The 20589-nt window shown below is 46.3% G+C and overlaps 1 protein-coding gene and 1 long non-coding RNA gene across 4 annotated transcripts in view; one reads left to right on the top strand and one right to left on the bottom strand.

The window, feature by feature from the left end:
• Window positions 1–436: 436 nt before the first annotated feature.
• On the bottom strand, window positions 437–17546 carry LOC140398127 (uncharacterized). Of its 3 annotated transcripts, none has more exons than XR_011937419.1 (4): window positions 15005–17105; window positions 14077–14156; window positions 12365–12517; window positions 437–1727 (listed from the first exon to the last, which is right to left on the bottom strand). It is a non-coding gene; the product is annotated as an uncharacterized lncRNA (long non-coding RNA). The 3 variants fall into 3 exon arrangements; XR_011937418.1 differs by lacking the exon at window positions 437–1727 and adding an exon at window positions 17422–17546 and having other exon boundaries at window positions 11641–12517; window positions 15005–15208; XR_011937417.1 differs by lacking the exon at window positions 437–1727 and having other exon boundaries at window positions 11642–12517; window positions 15005–17102.
• A 126-nt stretch (window positions 17547–17672) lies between these two features.
• Window positions 17673–20589, top strand: part of sorl1 (sortilin-related receptor, L(DLR class) A repeats containing) — a 227127-nt gene continuing 224210 nt past the window's right edge. Inside the window, exon 1 of the mRNA XM_072486394.1 lies at window positions 17673–17983. Coding sequence (XP_072342495.1) covers window positions 17723–17983 — 261 coding nt within the window. The 5' untranslated portion in view covers window positions 17673–17722. The remainder of the gene's footprint in view (window positions 17984–20589) is intronic.

Genomic DNA, 20589 nt, shown 5'->3' with positions numbered 1-20589 from the left:
AAACTTTTATTGTCAACAAAATTATAATTAAACTGAGAGAAAAATGTAACTATCTAATACCCTTTCCCAAACCACCCTTGTAACTACCCCCACTCTCTACACATACAGACAGACAAACAACAGAGGGGAAAGGGTGGTTACGAGGGAAAGACATGACTAAAATGGATGCACTGGGATGACTTCCAGTCAATGTCTTTCTTAAGTTCAGGCTTCATTTTGATGCTTTTTTCTTCTACACTTGAGATGGTTTTCTCTGGCAAGGCTGTTGCTCCTTTTAACCTTAGTCTATTTGCTCTGTTTACGTCACCTTTGCTCATGAGTCGCCAGGTATCTTTATGATACCGCCACATGGTTCAAGTTCAGGTTATGATTAATAATACAGCACACCGCTTAGTAAGGATTAAAACGGTCATTTATTATATACAACAAGCAATATTAATACCCTAATACTACTATTTATATAATAAACCTATCACTACTGGCCAATACTTAACTTTAGGAAGAGCCCACCAGGTCAGGGAAACGAATGGCTTGTCCAATCAAATCTGGCCCGCGGGATTCAAAAGGCTGCTACAGGTCGGTGGTTAGGTGTCTCTACCGGATAGCGATCGTTGGATTCAAACTTACAGTTGCCGGTGGCTGGTCTTGCGAAGGTCTCGAGCAGGCGAAGAGGAGAGAGAGAGAGATCTGAACTTGGACCTTCACTTTTATAGGGCCCAGGGGCTTCCCGCCTCCCGGGGCGGCCCTTGACCCTGAGTCCCAAGTGATTGGATTCTGTCCCCAATCTCTGGGGTTGATGTGTCCAATGGTGAGGCGATTCCTCGATCGGGGGGTGGTCGCTCACCTGTCTTTGTTTCGGCCACTGCAGGCGCCGACAGGTCTGGCCCGGTATTCAATTGCTAATATGTAGCAATTGTTCCCGGGGATAGCCGATTTAACTGTGGATGTCTGAATAGATTGGCTGCAAACAGTCCTGAATGCAACTGCGAATACCTGGGTTGATGGGCTGTTGATAGCCCTGAGTATCGATCTGGGCTACCTTCCCAGAGCCGAATATGCAAAACTGACTGCAGCTGCCTGCTTGTGTCTTCTTGGCTACTTTTCCCAGCAGTCTTTCGGGTTAGCCGTTTTAAACTGGGTTTTGGCCAGATTAATCGGAACGCAGCCATTTTATATGGCTACATTCCCGCCTTGTGATCCTAACGCGAAGCGTGAAGGATCACATAAATTTTGTCCTCTTTGTTTCCTGACTGGGGGGGGCACCTCCCACATGGCCACTACTCTGACCCTAGCTATGCACCAAAAATTTACCTAAACAATTCTTGAGGGCGCTATGTCAGGCAGGGGCATGTGTCTGGAAAAAAATAAACTGGGAACCTCTAATTTTACCTAAACAATTCTTCAAGTATTATACAATCTTATCTCTCTAAATATACAATAACAATTACAACATTTAATATATTCTTTCCTGGCTTGGCAGTCAAGCTCAGGATCATACATTTCCATATATTCTCTTTTTATTTACAGGAAAAACCGCCAGTGCATGTTTTATTATTCAGTTCAGTGTTAACAGTAAAGGGGTTTGGAGTGATGGGGTCCGCGTTCCCACGCAACAAAAAGTCCATAACAAGCATGTTGAGCACGAAGAAAGGAGTCCTCATGGCTGTCTTCTTTCTTTCCTTTTCCTGTTTTTGCTGGTTTTCTCCGGACTTGGAGCTTCTGGAGTTCTGTAAGACAAGCGTAGTGTGTGTTAATACTTCGGTTTAATATCTGGTGTGTTAGTGTGTCTGTCCTTCTTGGGGCCAATTAAACCCTTATAATTGGTCACAGTATGTGACTCTCCCCCCATTTTTTTTTCAAAACAAATGTTTGGACACGGAACACTTCCCAATGGTGGACCAGTGCTAAGTTTATCATCCAAATGTTCCAGGATGTAAATAGCATGTGGCAGCAACCCAAAGGTTGCCTAAATAAAATAAACTGTTTTTGAAAGAAAAGGTCGAATGAGGTGCGTGTGGGCCGCGACGGGTACGATTTGGGTGGAGTCCCCAGGTAGGACGGCCACCAATACCGTATCTTCCCTACCCGAGCGTTTTTGACCAACGGGGGGGGGGGGGGGTCCCCAGGCAGGGCGGGCCTCACGCCGTTTCTCCACTGCCTGAGCGACCAAAGAACGGACAAAAATGTAGTCATCATGGTGGGGTTACTGTTCTGATTCTACCATCATATCAGAAGAGTAGCTACGATCGGGCGTCTGGTCTGGTACCACGTATCAGCTGAAAAGCTAGTTCCTCTGAATGGGCGTCTGGTCTGGTGACCAGGTATCTGTGGACAAGTTGGTACTGCTGAACAAGCGTCTGGCTTGTCCAATTGGAAAAGAGCTAAAAGTTCAGGTGAATGGGTGTGGGGCGGTGAGAAAATTCTCCTGTAGGACGAACAACATTTAACAAACAGACAGACAACATAAAACATTCTGCAGGTTCCATCAGGAAGGACAACACTTTTCACCAAGTGTCTCCTTTAAATCATCATGTGGACACCTCAGTTCTCGGTCGCTACGGGCTCTGCCTTTTTCTTATCGAGAGCGCCGGTCTGTTGGGCACTCTGTGGGTTTTTAGGGCCATTGCATTCTCTAGCAAAATGTCCCAAGTGTCCGCAATTGTAGCACTCTTGCGGTTTGGCTGGGGGGCTGTTCTTTCCCTCATTTACCCAGGCGGGGTTGTGGAGAGTGGTTCTTACTGCCTGCACGTCTGCGGCGGCTTGGTTTTCCTCGGGTGTTCTAGTGGCTGATTTACCGTGAGCCGCTTGTTCACAAACGCGGGACAATCTCTTGACCACCCACTTCTCATTATGAGCCTCCTCCGAGGGGTCATAATTGCTACAGGCATTCTGTCCTGCTTCCGTGGCATGGGAGATAAGGGTGCGGGTCCACTTGGCCATATTGTCTGGGGACAAATGGGCACGATCTACTTTGCCGAAAACGGCTTCAAAATGAGTCCACAAGCGTCCTGCGAACGCAGTGGGGTGTTCAGACTTTTTCTGTCTGCATTTATTCAGACCGTCTACGGGATCGCCCCGGTTGTACCCGATCGCATCCAGGATCGCGGTATGCATTTCTGCAAGGGTGCCTCCTCCTACATTATGTGGGTCGGGAAGGGCTGCTGCGACCGAAGGGTCTAAGCTGAGGACCGTGAGCTTTACCTGCTCTTTCTCATCCAGGCCGTACATGGTCGCCTGGTGTTTGACGGTGGCAAAGAAATGGTGTGGGTCTGAAGCGGGGAGGAACGGTGTGATTTTGGCACACGCGTCCCGTAATTGGGTCACTGTGAGGGGGGTGGAATATAAGACTTCCGCCTCGTCTGCTGTGGCGGTGCGGTGGGTTGTTACAGGGTTCATGGGAGCCTGTATTATCTGTCGTGTGGGGGTGCTTTCCTCCTTTGCGGTTTTCCCTGCGCACATGCTCCCTGAACATATCTCTGCGCTGTCTCCTGCAATTCTTCCCAATCAGGGCCGTCTTCCTGTTCTAAACTTTCCCCAAAGGTTTCTTGAAATCCCTTTTGGACAGAAAGCAGTGCTTTCAAGTCTGCAATCTGCTTTCGGCACTTTGCATGGTCTAAAGTACTCTGCCTTTATTCCGTGGTTGTGGCGTGGAGCGCTCTCAAGGCTGCCTTGAGATCACTGCATTGTTTCTGGAGCGCCTCTAACTGGTTTTCTGTTTCTTTCTTTACCAGGACTGCACGCTGCAGGTCCTGATAAGCCTTTTCATATTGTGACTGGAAACTACTCAAGTGCGCCAGACAAGATTGGTGACCCCGTTTGGCGTCAGCCACCTCTTGGTCCTTTGCTGCTAATTTCCCTTTTAACTCCAGGTTCTCTTTCTCAATTTCGCATACATCGATTTTACTCATCCGATGTATGCCTTCTATTTCCTTGCGGAGCATCCTGACGACCTCCTCTGTGCCTCGCAATTGTGCCAGACAGGACACAATTGCCAACGGCTTGCGCGCTTTTGCTAAACTCTTTCTGTGGATCTCACTCAGGTTCTCTCACCAAGTATGCCCTATACTTCCAGGACCTGAGTCGTCGTTATTGCAGAAATCCTTCCACACGGGCCATCCTTTGCCCTGCAGAATTTTGCGGATTTCCACTTCCCAAACGGGACACTGCCCCACTCCTACGCTGCTGACTGGTGCAACAGCAAAATCTTCGGGGTTCATGAGGCGCTGCATCGCTTGCATTGCCTGCATGGCTCTCTCTTATCTGCTCGTTACGTTCGAATTTGGAACAGGGGGCTAAGGTGGTGTGGTAGATGTGGGTACAGCTTGCGCTAATTTCCGAAATACCAACTGCCGATAGTTTTGACGCAACAAAAAATCTATCAGTTTTGCCTTATAACCCTGTTAGTTACGCATGCATATACACACTTCCGAATTGTGAATTATTAAGCAGAACCGTTTGAACACTTGTGGGTTTTTTTTTTTGTTTCCGATTGGATTCTAATTCAAAGTGTTGGGGTTCTCCCGGAGTGGTTTTCCACTTCTAAGTCGGGTCCCGTCAGGATGTCGCCAATTATGTTGCTCCTTTTAACCTTAGTCTATTGCTCTGTTTACGTCACCTTTGCTCATGAGTCGCCAGGTATCTTTATGATACCGCCACGTGGTTCAAGTTCAGGTTATGATTAATAATACAGCACACCGCTTAGTAAGGATTAAAACAACGGTCATTTATTATAAACAACAAGCAATATTAATACCCTAATACTACTATTTATATAAAACACCTATCACTACTGGCCAATACTTAACTTTAGGAAGAGCCCACCAGGTCAGGGAAACGAATGGCTTGTCCAATCAAATCTGGCCCGCGGGATTCAAAAGGCTGCTACAGGTCGGTGGCTAGGTGTCTCTACCGGATAGCGATCGTTGGATTCAAACTTACAGTTGCCGGTGGCTGGTCTTGCGAAGGTCTCGAGCAGGCGAAGAGGAGAGAGAGAGAGATCTGAACTTGGACCTTCACTTTTATAGGGCCCAGGGGCTTCCCGCCTCCCGGGGCGACCCTTGACCCTGAGTCCCAAGTGATTGGATTCTGTCCCCAATCTCTGGGGTCGATGTGTCCAATGGTGAGGCGATTCCTCGATAGGGGGGTGGTCGCTCACCTGTCTTTGTTTCGGCCACTGCAGGCGCCGACAGGTCTGGCCCGGTATTCAATTGCTAATATGTTGCAATTGTTCCCGGGGATAGCCGATTTAACTGTGGATGTCTGAATAGATTGGCTGCAAACAGTCCTGAATGCAACTGCGAATACCTGGGTTGATGGGCTGTTGATAGCCCTGAGTATCGATCTGGGCTACCTTCCCAGAGCCGAATATGCAAAACTGTCTGCAGCTGCCTGCTTGTGTCTTCTTGGCTGCTTTTCCCAGCAGTCTTTCGGATTAGCCTTTTTAAACTGGGTTTTGGCCAGATTAATCGGAACGCGGCCATTTTACATGGCTACAAGGCTGTCTACTTTCTCTGCAGTCTGAGGATTATTTCAAGTTCACAGCAAAAATGTGCCAGGCGCTCACTGGTTTTAGAACAATAGAGCAGTTCTTTCACATCAGCAAGTAAAAGAGAGAGAGTGCGTTCCTTTTCCTTCCCAGGTCTAATCACTTCTGTCCAGTTCTCTCAGAAAGCATCACACAGAAACCAATCACTGATCGTTGTCAGGCAGAACACTGTGCCGGCCAACCCACTGGTTGTCAGTTAACCAATCAAACCAACTTCCTCCACAACCGGTTCCTAATATTCACCTGGTGTCGAGGAGTCTGACTTATTTCCAAAACAAGACCTGAGAGCACAATGTCCAAGCAAGCACTCTTATGCTTTTTAGCACATCCTGATCCACGGACCAAAAATAAGAACATAAAAGAAATGGGAACAAAGGAATTAAACAGGATGGACTTTTAAATACCCCCATAGAGGGATGACACATCATTGCAAGGACTCTTCATCACAGTGCATGTGACACAAAACACACATCCATTTATCCTTCCTTTCCTACTACCTAGGTTTCCCCAATTCTATAACTGCCACTTATCAACACTTAAACTCATGACAGTGCATCCACAATAATATTGTCCTTTCCAGGAAGGTGCACAATTTTTACATTAAAAAGGTTGCAACAATAAACTCCAATGGAACAATCTTGCGTTTTGAGTTTTAAAGTTTTCTACAAATGCAAGTGGATTACGGTCAGTATAGACTAGGCTTTGCTTATTATTATGCCGGACATAAACTTTAAAATACTGAAGGGCTAGTAGCAATGAGAAGGTTCCTTCTCAATGGTGGAGCACTTTCTTTGGCACAGACTTATTTCCTTCGAAAAATATCCCACTGGCCTCTCTATTCCTGACTCATCACCTTGCAGTAATACTGTCCCCACCCCCAGGTCGCTGGCATCCGTGGCCATTTTAAAGGATTTGGAAAAATCAGGTGCAGCCAACACTGGTTTGTTCACCAATATGGTCCTCAAATTTTCATAAGCTGTTTGGAATTCTGCTGTCCACACCATTTTGCTTTCTTCTTCAATATATTAATCAAAGGTACTGCTATGGTATTGAAGTTAGGTACAAATTTTCTGGAGAATGTGCACATGCCTGAGAACTTCAGAATCTCCCATTTTGTTTTGGGAACTGGGAAATCCAGTAATGCTTTTACCTTGCTTGCTCTGGCTATCATTGATCCCTATCACACAACATGCCCTAGTTAGGTCACTTTTGCTTTGGCGAACTCTCTTTTGGCCAACGTCAGTTGTTCAAATAACTCCCCCAACTGTTCTACATGCTCCTTCAATATGTCACTGTAAACTACCACATTTCCAAATGGGCCACGCAGTTGGGCACCCAAGCCCATACATGCTGTATGAGTTTTTGAAATATAGCTGATGAGTTTTAAAATCAGAATGGTATCACTTTACATTGATACAATCCCATTGAAGTCACAAAGGCAGATACCTCTCTCGCACTGGGCGTTAAAGGAACCGGCCAATACTCCTTTAACAAATCAATTTTTGAAAGGCATGAGGCACTACCCATCTTATCAATACAGTGCTCCAACCTGCGAATCAGATACAAATCCATTTTGATGATGCCACTAGCCTTCCAGCGGATTATAATGATAATCTTTATTGTCATGAGTAGGCTTACATTAACACTGCAATTAAGTTGCTGTGAACATAGAACATAGAACATTACAGCACAGTACAGGTCCTTCGGCCCTCAATGTTGCGCCAACCTGAACCCCAGTCGCCACATTCTGGCGCCTGTTTGGGTACACAGAGGGAGAATTCAGAATGTTTAATTCACCTAACAGCACGTCTTTCGGGACTTGTAGGAGGGAACCGGAGCACCCGGAGGAAGCCAATCCAGACATGGGGAGAACACGCAGACTCCACCCAGACAGTGACCCAAGCCGCAAATCGAACCTAGGACCCTGGCGCTGTGAAGCAAGAGTGCTAACCACTGTGCTACCGTGCCGCCCACAGATATACAGAAACGGGTTGTCCCATCCGGCTCAGGCACTAACACAACCGGCGAACTCAAACTATTCTTACTCGGCTCCATTAAATGCTTCACCAACATGTATTGGATTTCCGCTTCTATCTGAGCTTGTTTCTGTGGGTTCAGTCGTTATGGATCCTGTTTTTATTTAGGATATGGATCCTGTTTTATCAGCTTGGAGTCACCTACGTCTAAATCACATCAGTTAATGTAGTGTACCCCGGTGTGTCCCTGCGAATCTTCGTATGCTTTCGCAGTAGCTTCATGAGATCTTTTCATTGCTCTTCTTCTAAGTATGCAAATTTAATATATAACTGTTCCAATATTACCGTATTTGCTAGTTGTATCATAGGAGGGTCGCTCTGTGAACTGTCAACCTTTTCCCCTGCCCCACTCTTGCTATTTCTTAGTGACCACAGATGAGTCCGAGGTGAATGGACAACAGAAATTAGACTTACTACAAAATAATATTATGTACAATACTCTTCAGAACTGAGCCGGGTCTGAGGTGTTGGTTCCAAACCTGGCCGACCAGGTTATATTACAGGTTAATAGAGTCCAATGCGGGGGAGCTCGTACTCAACAAGGCTCATGGGGAGGCTAATCGCTTCTACGCTGTAAGTCGCGTGTGAGTTATAACATCTCTCCTCCTCAAAGTCGAAGGACTCTTCCGATGATGGTGGAGCAGGAGGATGTCTGCACCTCTTCGCTCTGCTGGGCCAGACCAGGTGGCGTATACCTGGACGGTGAACATCATTTCTGCACTAAATGCCGCGGTTGAGGAACTGTTGGAGGCTGCTGAACAGATTATTCCTCGTCGGAAATTTTTGATGCCTGGGTCTCTATGTTGGAATCCCTATCCGTAAGACTGAGATGGGTCCATCGTCGCCGGCCTATCAACAATTCTGCAGGTGCTACGCATTTGTGGCATGTGTAGTGGTCCAGTAACAGAACTGGAATCTGGCCAGTTGAGTGTCCATTGACCCTGAAGTTTACGTTTTCAGCCCCAATTTAAATCTTTGGACCGCCCTTTCCGCTAGCCCGTTTGAAGCCGGGTAATAGGGGGCCATACGGATATGCTGTACCTGTTTGCCATCATAAATCCTGTGAATTCCTCTCCAGTAAAGGGCATTCCATTGTCAGTAACAACAACTCTGTGATACTGTGTGTGCTGAATTTTTCAATGGTCGCTCTTGAGGTAGTCGGCGTCATTCTGTGGAATTAAAGCCATTTTGAATGGGCGTCCACTATAATCAAGAATATAGATCCGAGGAAAGGACCGGCAAAGTCGGCATGGAGCTGCACCCAATGCCGCCCCGGCCACTCCCTAGGTTGAAGTGATGTGCGATGGGTGGAAGTTTCTGCTGCTCCTCACAAGTGCTGCATTGTTGGGTCACCTTCCCTATCTCTGCGCCCAGGCCCGGCCACCAGACATAGCTGCGAGTGGCATCTGCATTTTCAACACCTCTGGATGTCTGTTACGCAAGTCCCACAGGATAGAGTCCTGGCCCTTGCTCGGAAGGATGGCATGCTTTCCCCACAGCAGGAGGCTGTCTTCAACACTCGCCCTGGACATTTTGATTGAAAATGCCCGTAGCTCCTCGGGTAACTTCCGATGCTGGCCCCTGTAGAGAACTACGTGGCAGACTTTGGACAGTGTGGGATCCGTTTGCATCCATTCCAGTATCTGGGTCGCTGTAACCGGCAGCGTATCCATAAAGTTTAACGTGGTTACTACTTCATTGGATCGAGGAGGAGACAGAGGGTGCATCGGCAATGGCAGTCTGCTTAACGCATCCGCTTTTGCGATTTGTATACCTCTCGCCGATGCTCGAACGAGTACTTATATGCCGCCAGTAGAAGGACCCAAATCTGTATTCTGGTGGAGGCGACAGGCTGGATTGTTTTTTCCTCTTTATAAAGTCCCAATAGCGGCTTATGGCCTGTAAGGATCCTGAACCAACAGCCATACACATTCTGGTGAAACTTTTTTTCCGGCAAATATGACTGCCAACCCCTCTTTCTCGATCTGTGCTCTGTGCCGCGGCCAACATCCTGGAGGCAAACGCGGTTGTCCACTTTCCGCCATCATCCATGCGATGGGAAGAAACGGCTCCAATGCTGTATGGCGAGGCATCACATGTGACTATGAGCGTTTTGGCTTGCTTTGCTTTGAGTCTCCTTTTGCGAGGCAGTACGCAGTACATCCTTGTCAGCCTGTGCAGCTGGAGGTGATGGGGTCACAGACAGAGGGGATTGGGATTGACTGAAGACTCATGGAGCCACCTGAGTGGCAGGATGAACTGATTCCTTGCTGGGGGAGGTTATAGTTCTTGGGGTCATATTCTGGGAAACACCTCACTGACGCGTCGCCACAGCATCCTCAAACATGGAGAAACCCTGGATGTCTACCATCAAGGATCTATCCCTCTTGTGGGAAAACGGCCTGCATGAAGGCAACGGGATGAAATGTGATGAGATGATTTGGGAAGCGGCTGGGAAGCATGCATGCCTTTTGTGTGTGCTGAGCCCGCCCTAGTGAGGGCTGAGGATGTTCTTTGTGCAAGGTGATAGATGAGATGCTGGTGAATATGCTTTCAATGCTGGTATCTCCTCTGCTAATATTTTGTAAGATGAGCTGAGTGAAGCTCTGAGTTCATAATGCCATTATGAGTGGATGCATTCACTCCCAGTGTCTGCATGGGTCTCACCCCCACAACCCAAAGATGTGCATGGTAGGCCATGCTAAATTGCCTCTTAATTGGAAAAATGTAATAAAATGAGTGTGTGCATTTGGAGTGAGATTATTAACCCCTTCCTGCAATGGATGACGTTTCTTGCATGGGAAGTCAGTGAGGTGAGGTTGGTGGACCTCCTGGAACTATCTTTCTGGTAAAGGACATCCTAGTGCTGCACATGATAAACCTGGACCACAAGGGATTAATCGTTGAAACTTGACGCTGCCTTATTTTTCCTTGGAGCCCTCTCATCCACACTGGTGGGCTGCAGAGAATAATGTGCATGTTCAGTTAGTGTTTATAAATGGCACCAGCACCTTCGACCCCATTAAGTTACGGCTGGTCGGATGAATCATTGCCCTGCCATGTGATTTGGAGATCAACTGGTTGATGAATAAGAGTTTCCAAGTGTAAGCTCGGGCCCGATTTCCCAAGTGCACATCAGTGGAAAACTTGCCGCTAATCCCGCCTGGCACTGCACTTAGTCTCCAGGGCGGAAAATTCTGTGCAAATTATGTGCAAGAGCTGTGGAATCAAACTCTTGAAATTTATATTCAGAGACTTTTTTCTGTCTCCCAAGAACTATTCCCTGGACAAGCTGAAGAACTGATAAATTCCTAGCCTGTAGAAGGTTGAGCAAAATTTTGGGGCCTCCAATATTTCTTCCCTTTTTGAAAGATTTAGCCTGTTATTCACCTCCTCCTAAATCACAATTTAGGTGTTTTGCGTGGGAAAATTGAGATATTGGTTCTTGGGCAATAATGCAAAATGGGCAAGAGCAAATCAATAGCCCTGAAGTTAATAAAAAAGAAAATTGGCTAAAATGTGCAACTGATTCACTCTTGCACAAGGGAAAAGTTCACCTCATGTGTACTTTGCTTTTATGAAGTCAAGATTTATTTGTCTATGGCATGTGATAGTTATATCACTGGGCTATCAACCCAGCCAACATGTGCTCAAATCGCACCATGGCAAGTTGTGAAGTTAAATTTAGCAAACCTGGTCATTTGTGGGCTAGCAGCAAAAAGCAACAACAAAAGCTATCAAAAATTCACCTACTTCCCTAATGTTTTGTATGTGACTTTATACCACATTATGTGGTTGATTGTTACACCCTCTGATGCAGATTTTGAAATTAATTGAGTTCTCAGAGCAACTACAAGTGGGCAAGAATTGTGGCTTTGTCATTATTAACTATACATCGAGTACAGATTTTTTAAAATCATCACTACTTCAGGAAATAATAGCTAAGAGATCCTTTGTGGGGATCGAGAAACCGGGCACAGAATTTTATTTGATGAAACAGAATAGTGTTAAAATTTTTGTGTGCCGGCAGGAAATGTGCAAGATACAGCTTGATTAGGCAATTACAAACATAGAAAACACGCAAACATCAATGTTTTTGCTACACAGCCAGTAGCTTCATGATGAACAAAGCAGTATTTCAGTAAATAATCCAGGCGCAATTGTTTGTTCATTGGTAAATCATCTGTTTTCTTTAATAAAACCAGCTGAATATTTGAAAGGAACACAACATTTGCAGCCTTTTGCCAGCAGTTGTAACAGTCTCAAGGGCAATTAGGGATGGGCAGTAAATGCTAGTCTAGCCAGCAACATTCACATCCCACGAACGAATAAATAAAAAAAACACATTCCAATTCTTTCCTTCCTTTTGTTGAAGGTACTGACTCATTCTGGGGTACAGCCCATGGGTACTGAGAGTTTTCAATTATTTTACCAAGTGCCTATTGTTCACTTGAATCAACAGGGCAGCATACAACACTCCTACACCTGACATCCAGATATATGCGCTTTCCACCGAGAGCCACTGGACACTAATCAGCAGTTGGAATACCTGCTGATTTGCCCTGGCTCAGGCAGCAGAGGTCAATTGTACCAATCCAATCACCAGCTCCAGTGAGGTCAGTTAATCGTGCAGCAGTAAATCCTGAGACATGCTGGCTCATGCCATCTTTATCAACTGAACAATCATTGTAACCTTTTGATACAGATTTGGATTCAAATTGTATTTATTCATATTTATGAACAAATAAAATAAAGCCGGGCTAAATTTAGAACTGTTGCTCACCAATTAAATATAGAAGTAGACAGATATCACAGCAACCCAGCAGAGGAAAGAAGCTGTTCTCAGTTTGAATTGGCTGACGTGGGACAAGAACTGCACCTGTTACTCCTAAGCCCCAAACACCACAATCTTCAGGAGCAGATGCTCTCAGCGTTCCTGTTGAAAATAAATCATCAACATGGGAATTAGCTTGTAATTATAAATTTCCACAACATTGAACAAAATACTGTTTTGTATTATTTCCTTCTTTCCCCAATGATTTTGAAAACAATATTATCCGGTATTATTTTTAAAAAATCTATGAAGATACCGAACAAGATTAATTATAAATAAATTTAACAATGCAATTGTGACACCACCAAGAAATGAAGACTTTGCATTTTATGGTGCCATATAATTCTCTTAGCGTCTCAAATTGCTTCATTTATAATGAATTACTTTGAAGTCCACCGACTGTTATATTGGCGATGTTGGATAATGGAAATCTGTAATTTCAGCAAGAGGCTGTGTGCTGGGCCAATTGATAATTTCACAAATTAAATTGGTAGATTTTTGTTAGATAAGCATATCAAGGGGTAGGGAGAAAAGGTAGGTAAATGGAATTACAGGTCAACTATGTTCTTAAAAGTGACAGCCCTTTGAATGCAGCAAGATCCTGCAAATAGCAGAGATGAATGACCAATCAACTTGATTTTCATGGTGTTGCTGAGGGAAGAATGATAACCAAACCATGTGATCCTTAACATCCACCTGCACTGCCAGATAAGGCAGACAGGGCTTTGATTTTATATCTAATCAATTAATCATCAATAAGTCAAATCAAATCAAAAGCAAATTTCATTAGGAATTTAGGAAATTAACGAGTGTAACAATGAACTTGAGATGAAAACAAAATAACAGACAAGTAACCAGATTAGCAGGAGTCAAGAGGAATAGTAAGATGTAATTTGCCCAGTAACAAGATTAGCAGGTGTCTAGAGGCATTGAGCTGCGAATGGCCATATTGGAAACATTGTGTATCAGCGAGGCTTTAAAAATTATAGCATCCAAAGGCAAAGAATTTGAGAGAAGTAGACAGCCAAATCCATAGGGTGGGATATTAAAGGGACTGAACACTAGCACCCTCATTGGGGAAGGAGGCTAGTTCTCCATCCAACAGTCAGACAGACCAGTTCCACCAAAGATCCAAGCCACGGAGGACTGTTTTATTTAATATTTAAAAACCACGGCAGATTGCAGATAGTTTTCTCTATAAGAAGCAGTTTTGCGCCTTTGCTGACCCAGGAAGAGATTTCCAGACTTGGTCACCTGAACAATATTGTGGGTAATGATTGGCCAGCTGCATTTGATCTATTGAGTTACTAAACTTGAATGTTGCTTGGGAAGAGGGGTGTCTCAATGAGTTCAAGGAACATGGGATATTTTGGGAACAAGAGGTAACCAGATAAAATGGTGTGTTCAGTTCTTAATATACTTAAGTCTCATGTCAGTCTTTTGTTTTTCTTTTACTTCAATAAATATTCCTTAATTGTTTACACTATGACTAGTCTAGTTTCTCACTGGGTTGTACATTGTTCTAAACATATATACACCAGCAAGAACTAATGTTCAAGTTATCCTTCGGGGTTTTGACATACTCTCGCAGATAACATCAGCAAGGTTCTTAATCGTCTATACAAAGAGATTAGTTGATTTATCTCATCTCTCTCTCTTACCCTGTTCAACTTTGGTGGCATCCTGCACTGTGGTCCTTGAAATTCCTGCGGGGTTTCTTCATTAAAAATAGCTCCTCCAGCTGTGATACATCATAAGTAATTCAGTGTACTTGTATCAACACAGTGCAGTGCAGCAATATTTTTTATTATTCATGGGCTGTGGTGATACTGGCAGGGCAACGTGTATTGCCTATTTCTAGTTACAGTAGGGATGTTAAGGCAGGGACTAGGTGGGACTGGAATCACGCGCAGTGATCACAGGTTGCCTCTCCACTGAAGAATTGCGGGTCAGTGATAATCTGTAAGCTTTCATGGTCAATTTGTTTTGCTGTCAGCCCAGAAATTATTTGATTTATCACATTCAATTTGGCAACTTTCCATGGTTCTCTCCACCACAAGACATCTTTGACAGCAGGTCTTCAGTCCCTTAAAGTTGGCATAAAGGTAGACTGCTGAAAATTATGATCTTATTGGTCTTACAATACCCTTCAAGTTTTTAAAAATAAACTTATAGTACCCAATTCATTTTTTTCCCCAATTAGGGGCAGTTTAGCGTGGCCAATCTACCTACTCTGCACATCTTTGGGTTTGTGGGGAAGAGACCCACGCAGACACGGGGAGAATGTGCAAACTCCACACAGAGAGTGACCCAAGGCCGGGATTCGAACTTGGGTCCTCGGTGGCGTGGGGCAGTAGTGCTAACCACAGCGCCACCATGTCACCCACAATACCCTTCAAGTTAAGGGCAAACTAAAATAGTTGCTGTCCTCTTTATATTGGCAGTGTGTCACAGGAAACGTCACCACTGTACTTAATTTCCTCGCACTCCCTCAGGACGGTTTTCACGATATTCTAATCCATTCCCTCCCGCCCTCTAGAACACTATGCGCCAGCACCCAGTCAGGAGCATAATCAAGATAATACTCACCAAACTGAGATCCTTGCGCCTGGCCAGAGCGGATCCCATCCTCGTCACCATTTGTTAGAGAGAAAAGTACAGCTATTTAGCTATATTCACTTTTTCACTCTTGAGAAAACCAGACGGAAATTCTTGGGAGTTTCAAACAAGGCCTTTATTTCGACCCATATCAAGGGGCCCAGTGCTCCAACCAGTGGCACACCCCCGCGAGCCCTGATCCAAGGATTAGATAAAACAGTTATACCTTTGGGTTCGGATACAAGAAATGAGCATATACCAGTCAATTCAGCATTAATATTAGTGATGTCAGTTGTTGCTTAGTTGGTAGCACATTACCCTTTGAATCACAAGGTTCTCGGTTCAGGGCCCTCTCTACAATCCTGTGAAGTACTGATGCAGCGTTGCACTGTTGGAGGATCTGTCTTTTGGATGAGATTTTGAACCTAGTACTCATCTGCCTGTTTGGGTGGATATATATTCCAAAATATCCCACGGTTCTATTTTGGATAGGAGCAGGCAATTTATCCATCGTGTCTTGCCCAACTTGCCTGAATTAATTGAAACTAGGCTCCTTGCTCCTCAAGGCAACTCACCTTACAAATAAGATCAGACTTGTGGGTTGTCTGGCTTACCAGGAAACCTACAGACTTTGTAGATTCCCGTTTTTCTTTATTTTTATTATTGTGTGTTGTACATAACAATTTTCATTGTAGATAATTGTAAAACCAATAAAACCATTTTAAAATAAAGGAAACTAACAATGTTATCTCCAGATTTTTCTATCAAATCATTCAAATTTAGGCAGCTTCTGATTTAAACAGTTTGAACACCATATGTAAGTGCCATGTGTTTCTTCCATCCTTCCTTCTCGACCTCAATTTATAGAAGAGCCTGTTCGCATATTTCTTGGCAACTGTTGCATTTCATTAAAGTGAGGAATAAGAATATAAATAGGAGTTGGAGTAAACCACAGAGTCCATCGAGCCTGCTCTGCCATTCAATACGATCATAGTTGATCTTGGGCTTCACTCAATTTTCCAGAATTCTCCTTGTGCCATTTAATTCCCTGAGAGACCACAAATCTGTCTATTCCAGCCTTAAATGTATTCTATCCCTCTGGGGTAGTATAAAAGCTCAAGAGGTTGGGGAAGGTGACATGGTAGCACAGTGATTAGCACTGATGCTGCACAGTTCCCGGGTCCCAGGTTCAATTCCCGGCTTGGGCCAGTGTCTGTGCAGAGTCTGCATGTTCTCCCCGTGTCGGTGTGGGTTTCCTCTGGGTGCTCCGGTTTTCTCCCAGAAATCCCGAAAGACACGCTGTTAGCTAATTTGGGCATTCTGAATTCTCCCCCTGTGTACCCGAACAGGCACCGGGATGTGGCGACTAGGGGCTTTTCACAGTAACTTCATTGCAGTGTTAATGTAAGCCTACTTGTGACAATAAAGATTATTTTAAAAAATGGAGGTTTATTCATAACCAAAAGAGAAGACTGCGACGCGACAGAGAGCACATAGGTCCCAACCGGGACGACCGATCATGCCAATCCCGATTCGGGCCGGCTTTTAAGGGGTGATTCTACGAGCTCCGGCTCATGGGCCTCCAAATCTTTCAGGAGCGACATAGGAAAACACTTCCAAATACAGAGGGTGGTAGAATTTGAAAGTCTCTTTCACAATTGGCAATTGATTCTGGATCAATTGTTAATTTTAAAGGTGACACGGATTATTTCTTTGTTAAGCAAAGCAATGCAGGGCTGTGGAGTGAGGTGAAAGATGACCCGTCCGATTGAATGGTGATGATATGCCGCCGTTGGACTGGGGTGAGCACAGTAAGAAGTCTTACAACACCAGGTTAAAGTCCAACAGGTTTCTTTTGAATCACTAGCTTTCGAAGCACAGCTCCTTCATCAGGTGAATGGAAGAGGTAGGTTCCAGAATGGGCTCGAGGGGCCCATTCCTGCGCCGTCAGCTTCCAACTGGTAACCAAAGAGCCGAGTAGCGAGATAAATTAGTGGCAATGGAAAAAAGTAGGGAGAAAGCTGGAGCCGTACGGCACGTTGAGTTGCTCCTTGGGACGATGGCGCAAGTGAATGGGGACGCGGACGACGCTGCCGCAGGTGAGGGGGGACGGACTACGCCTGCGCGGGTGAGGGAGGGAGGCTGACGACGCCTGCGCGGCGGGATGATTGACACCCAAACCTTGGGGTCTCGGAGAGCTGGTCCACTGATTGACAGCCAGAACCCCGCCCTCCCCGGGAACCCTCCACGCTGACTGGCTGAGGGGCGGACAATGCCCCGCCCTTTTACCGCCCACTCCCCGCCTCGCGCCATCTCCGGCCGTTGGTGCCAAACGGCCGCCCGGCTGATTGACAGCTGATCCCGCGCCTTCTCCCCGGCCACCCCTCCCCGCTGATTGGCTAACTTACCGACACGCCCCCGCACTCCCTCGCGCCGCTGACCGTTGCTGGAGGAAGGGCACTGTTGGTGGATGACTGATTGACTGACAGACGACTGGTTGATTGACAGGTGTCTGTTCCTCCTCCCCCCCCCCCAATCAGCCCGCACAAGCGCACCGGTAGTTTCCAGCCCGAGCTGAACGCCCGGCTCCGCCCCCCCCAAGGCCCCGCCCCCGTCAGGCCCTTAAAGGGGCGGGGACAGGGCCAGAGAAATAAATCCGCCGTCAAGAAAACAAAACCCCCACACCAGTGAACACAAACCGGCGCTAAGATGGCGGGTGGCGCAGCTAGAGCCCGCTGGGCTTTCGCCCTGCTGCAGCTTCTCCTGGCCACCGGCGCGGCGAGGCGGCCCTACTTTGCCTCACAGACGCTGCACTTTGTCGGGGGAGCGGCGGGCGACCCTCAGGAGCGGGGCTTCTCCACGGTGGCTGCGGGCGGCTCGGGCGGGCGGCAGATGGCCCCGCAGCACAGCCATCACCGCCGCTGGCGCAGGAGCGCCGAGCGGCAGGAGCGGCTGCAGGTGTTTGGACAGGTACGGCAGCGGCACCCCCCCGGATAAAACACCCCCAATTCCCGCCGGCCTGACCCACTGTCCTCCCTCACTGACCACTGGGGTTGTTCTCCATCCCCTCCCCCTGGACACAGGCTGGAGTCCGGCTCCGGGCTGAAGAGAGCAACCGGATTGTTGTAAGAGCAGAAATTGCCCCCCCCCCCCTTGAATGGGCTTGAGGGGCCGAATGGCCGATTCCTGCACGACCCTGTTGTGTTTTTCTATCTCCTTCCCCCTCCCACCACCAAGTGACATTGATGTATTTATGCAGATATACCTGGATTCTCTCTCTCCCCTCCCCCTCCAAGGGGATGGGGTTGGTCTAGTTGCTGATTTTTACTTTGATGCCTTGTGTCTTTCCCCCCCCCCCTTTGTTAAAAACAAACGCCCAGGTGGCATGGTGATGCAGTGGTTAGCACTGTTGCCTGACGGCACCGAGGACCTGGGTTCGATCCTGGTTCTGAGTCACTGCCCGTGTGGAGTTTGCACATTAATAATAATAATTGCTTATTGTCACAAGTAGGCTTCAATGAAGTTGCTGTGAAAAGCCTCTAGTCGCCACATTCTGGCGCCTGTTTGGGGAGGCCGGTATGGAAATTGAACCCGCGCTGCTGGCATTGTTCTGCTTTACAAACCCGCTGTTTAGCCCACTGTGCTAAACTAGCCTCTCTCTGTGTGGGTTTTGCCCCCACAACCCAAAGATGTGCAGGGTAGGTGTATCGACCATGCTAAATTGCCCCTAAATTGGAGGGAAAAAAAGTAATTATTGGGTACTCTAAATGTATTTTCAAAAAAACGCCTGAGCTTTACGAAGCACAGACCAGTTGTGCTGAATGGCCTGTGGCTGTACTGTGGATTATTTATTTTAAAAAATGCATCTCTGATGTTTGGATTTACTTTCAGTGTATCCATTATTAAAAACATTGAGACTTGCTTTGGTTGATTGTGTAACCAGCTGTGTTGGCTGCTCTGAACAAAACAAATGGTGAAACTGATTTCAAGTTGTTGCAGAAAGGCCTAAAATGTTTACGTCGAAGGCACTTGCTTCCCAATGTAGCTGTGTACCAACTTATTTCAACGTTTCCTCTTTTGGATGGGGTGTAATGCAAATTTACTGTGGTTCTAGCCTGAAACCTAATTTTGAGAGATGAGGCTGTGCAGATTGGTCTGTCATCTGATGTCATGATTCATATTTCTGGTTATTGCGCACTTCGGAATTGGCTTTGAGACATGTGAAAATGAAAGCATTAAATTTTACATTTTAATCAAACTCTAGGCCCCTGAAACATAGCAACATAGAAAATAGCAGCAGGAGGAGGCCATTCGACCCTTCAAGCCTGTTCTGACATTCATTATGAATATGACTGATCATCCAACTCCATAGCCTAATCCTGCTTTTCCCCCCCCGTATTCAGATTCCCTTAGCCCTGTGCTCTATCTAACTGCTTCATGAAACATACAATGTTTTGGCCTCAACGACTTCCTGGGTAATGAATTCCACAGGCCAATCACTTTTTCTCTGGATGAAGACATTTCTCCTCATCTCTGTCCTAAATAGTCTACCCCATATCCTCAGACTGTGACCCCTGGTTCTGGACACACCCACCATCAGGGACATCCTTCCTGCATCTACCCTGTCTAGTCCTGTTAGAATATTTTAGCCAGAGAATACAATCCAAAACGACAAACTTTAAAAAAAAAAAGATATTTTATTCCAAACCTATTCAACCTAGCAACACATCCAGCTCCTCAAATATAGCCAAGAACGGCCTCTACTGTACCTCAAAGCCCTCCTCCGACCCCCTTAGGACAAATTTGATTTTCTTCAACCTGAGAAACTCTTACAAATCCCCCAGCCATGCATAACTGACCTCCAATTCAAAAGAGTCTCTTTGCTGGGCAATCAAGAGAGGCGAAGGCCACAACATCGGCCACCTTCCCCTCCAACAGCTCCGACACCCCAAAGATCACCGCCATAGGTCCGGCTTCATCTCAACCCCTACAATCCTCGATGAGTTCCTGAACACTGCCTCCAAAATGATCTCCTGCCTCCAAAATATTCTCCTAACACCTCACACCCCCAGAACATATGGGCATGGTTTGCAGGCCCCCTCCCACACCTCCGCCCGAGTCATGTGGACCCTCTGCAGCACCTTGCGTTGTATAAGACTCATACTTGTGTGAGAAAGGGGCAAGTGAGGCGTTCCATAAGTGATGCGGTTTGTTTAAACTACATTTTCAAGGACCTGGTTACTGTCAGCTGTTGGGGCGCGGGTTAGGGTATTGGGAGGGGGGCGTGCGGGTTGGGGATTGAGGTTGGTTTTACTTAAAGCTGTTGTGTGCTTTAAATGTTAATGTTAAATTTTGAATAACATAACTTTAAAAAAAAAACCTCATCCTTGTGCAGGAGGATGTTGCATACACTCTGCACTTTACGTTGCACAAAAGACCCCCCCCCCCCCCATCCAATCTCCCTTCCCTCCCAACTACGACTCCATCACCGGACTCCTTGTGTACCTCCATGGGGCGAATGGCGGTGGGCCCATCACCAGAGCCCTCGGATTCATACCCCTGCAAGATCCCTCCCC

This window comes from Scyliorhinus torazame, chromosome 21 (genome assembly GCF_047496885.1).
Source record: "Scyliorhinus torazame isolate Kashiwa2021f chromosome 21, sScyTor2.1, whole genome shotgun sequence".
NCBI lineage: Eukaryota > Metazoa > Chordata > Chondrichthyes > Carcharhiniformes > Scyliorhinidae > Scyliorhinus > Scyliorhinus torazame.
The sequence above is the reverse complement of the archived record's forward strand: the minus strand, read 5'-3'. Positions and strand labels throughout refer to the sequence as shown.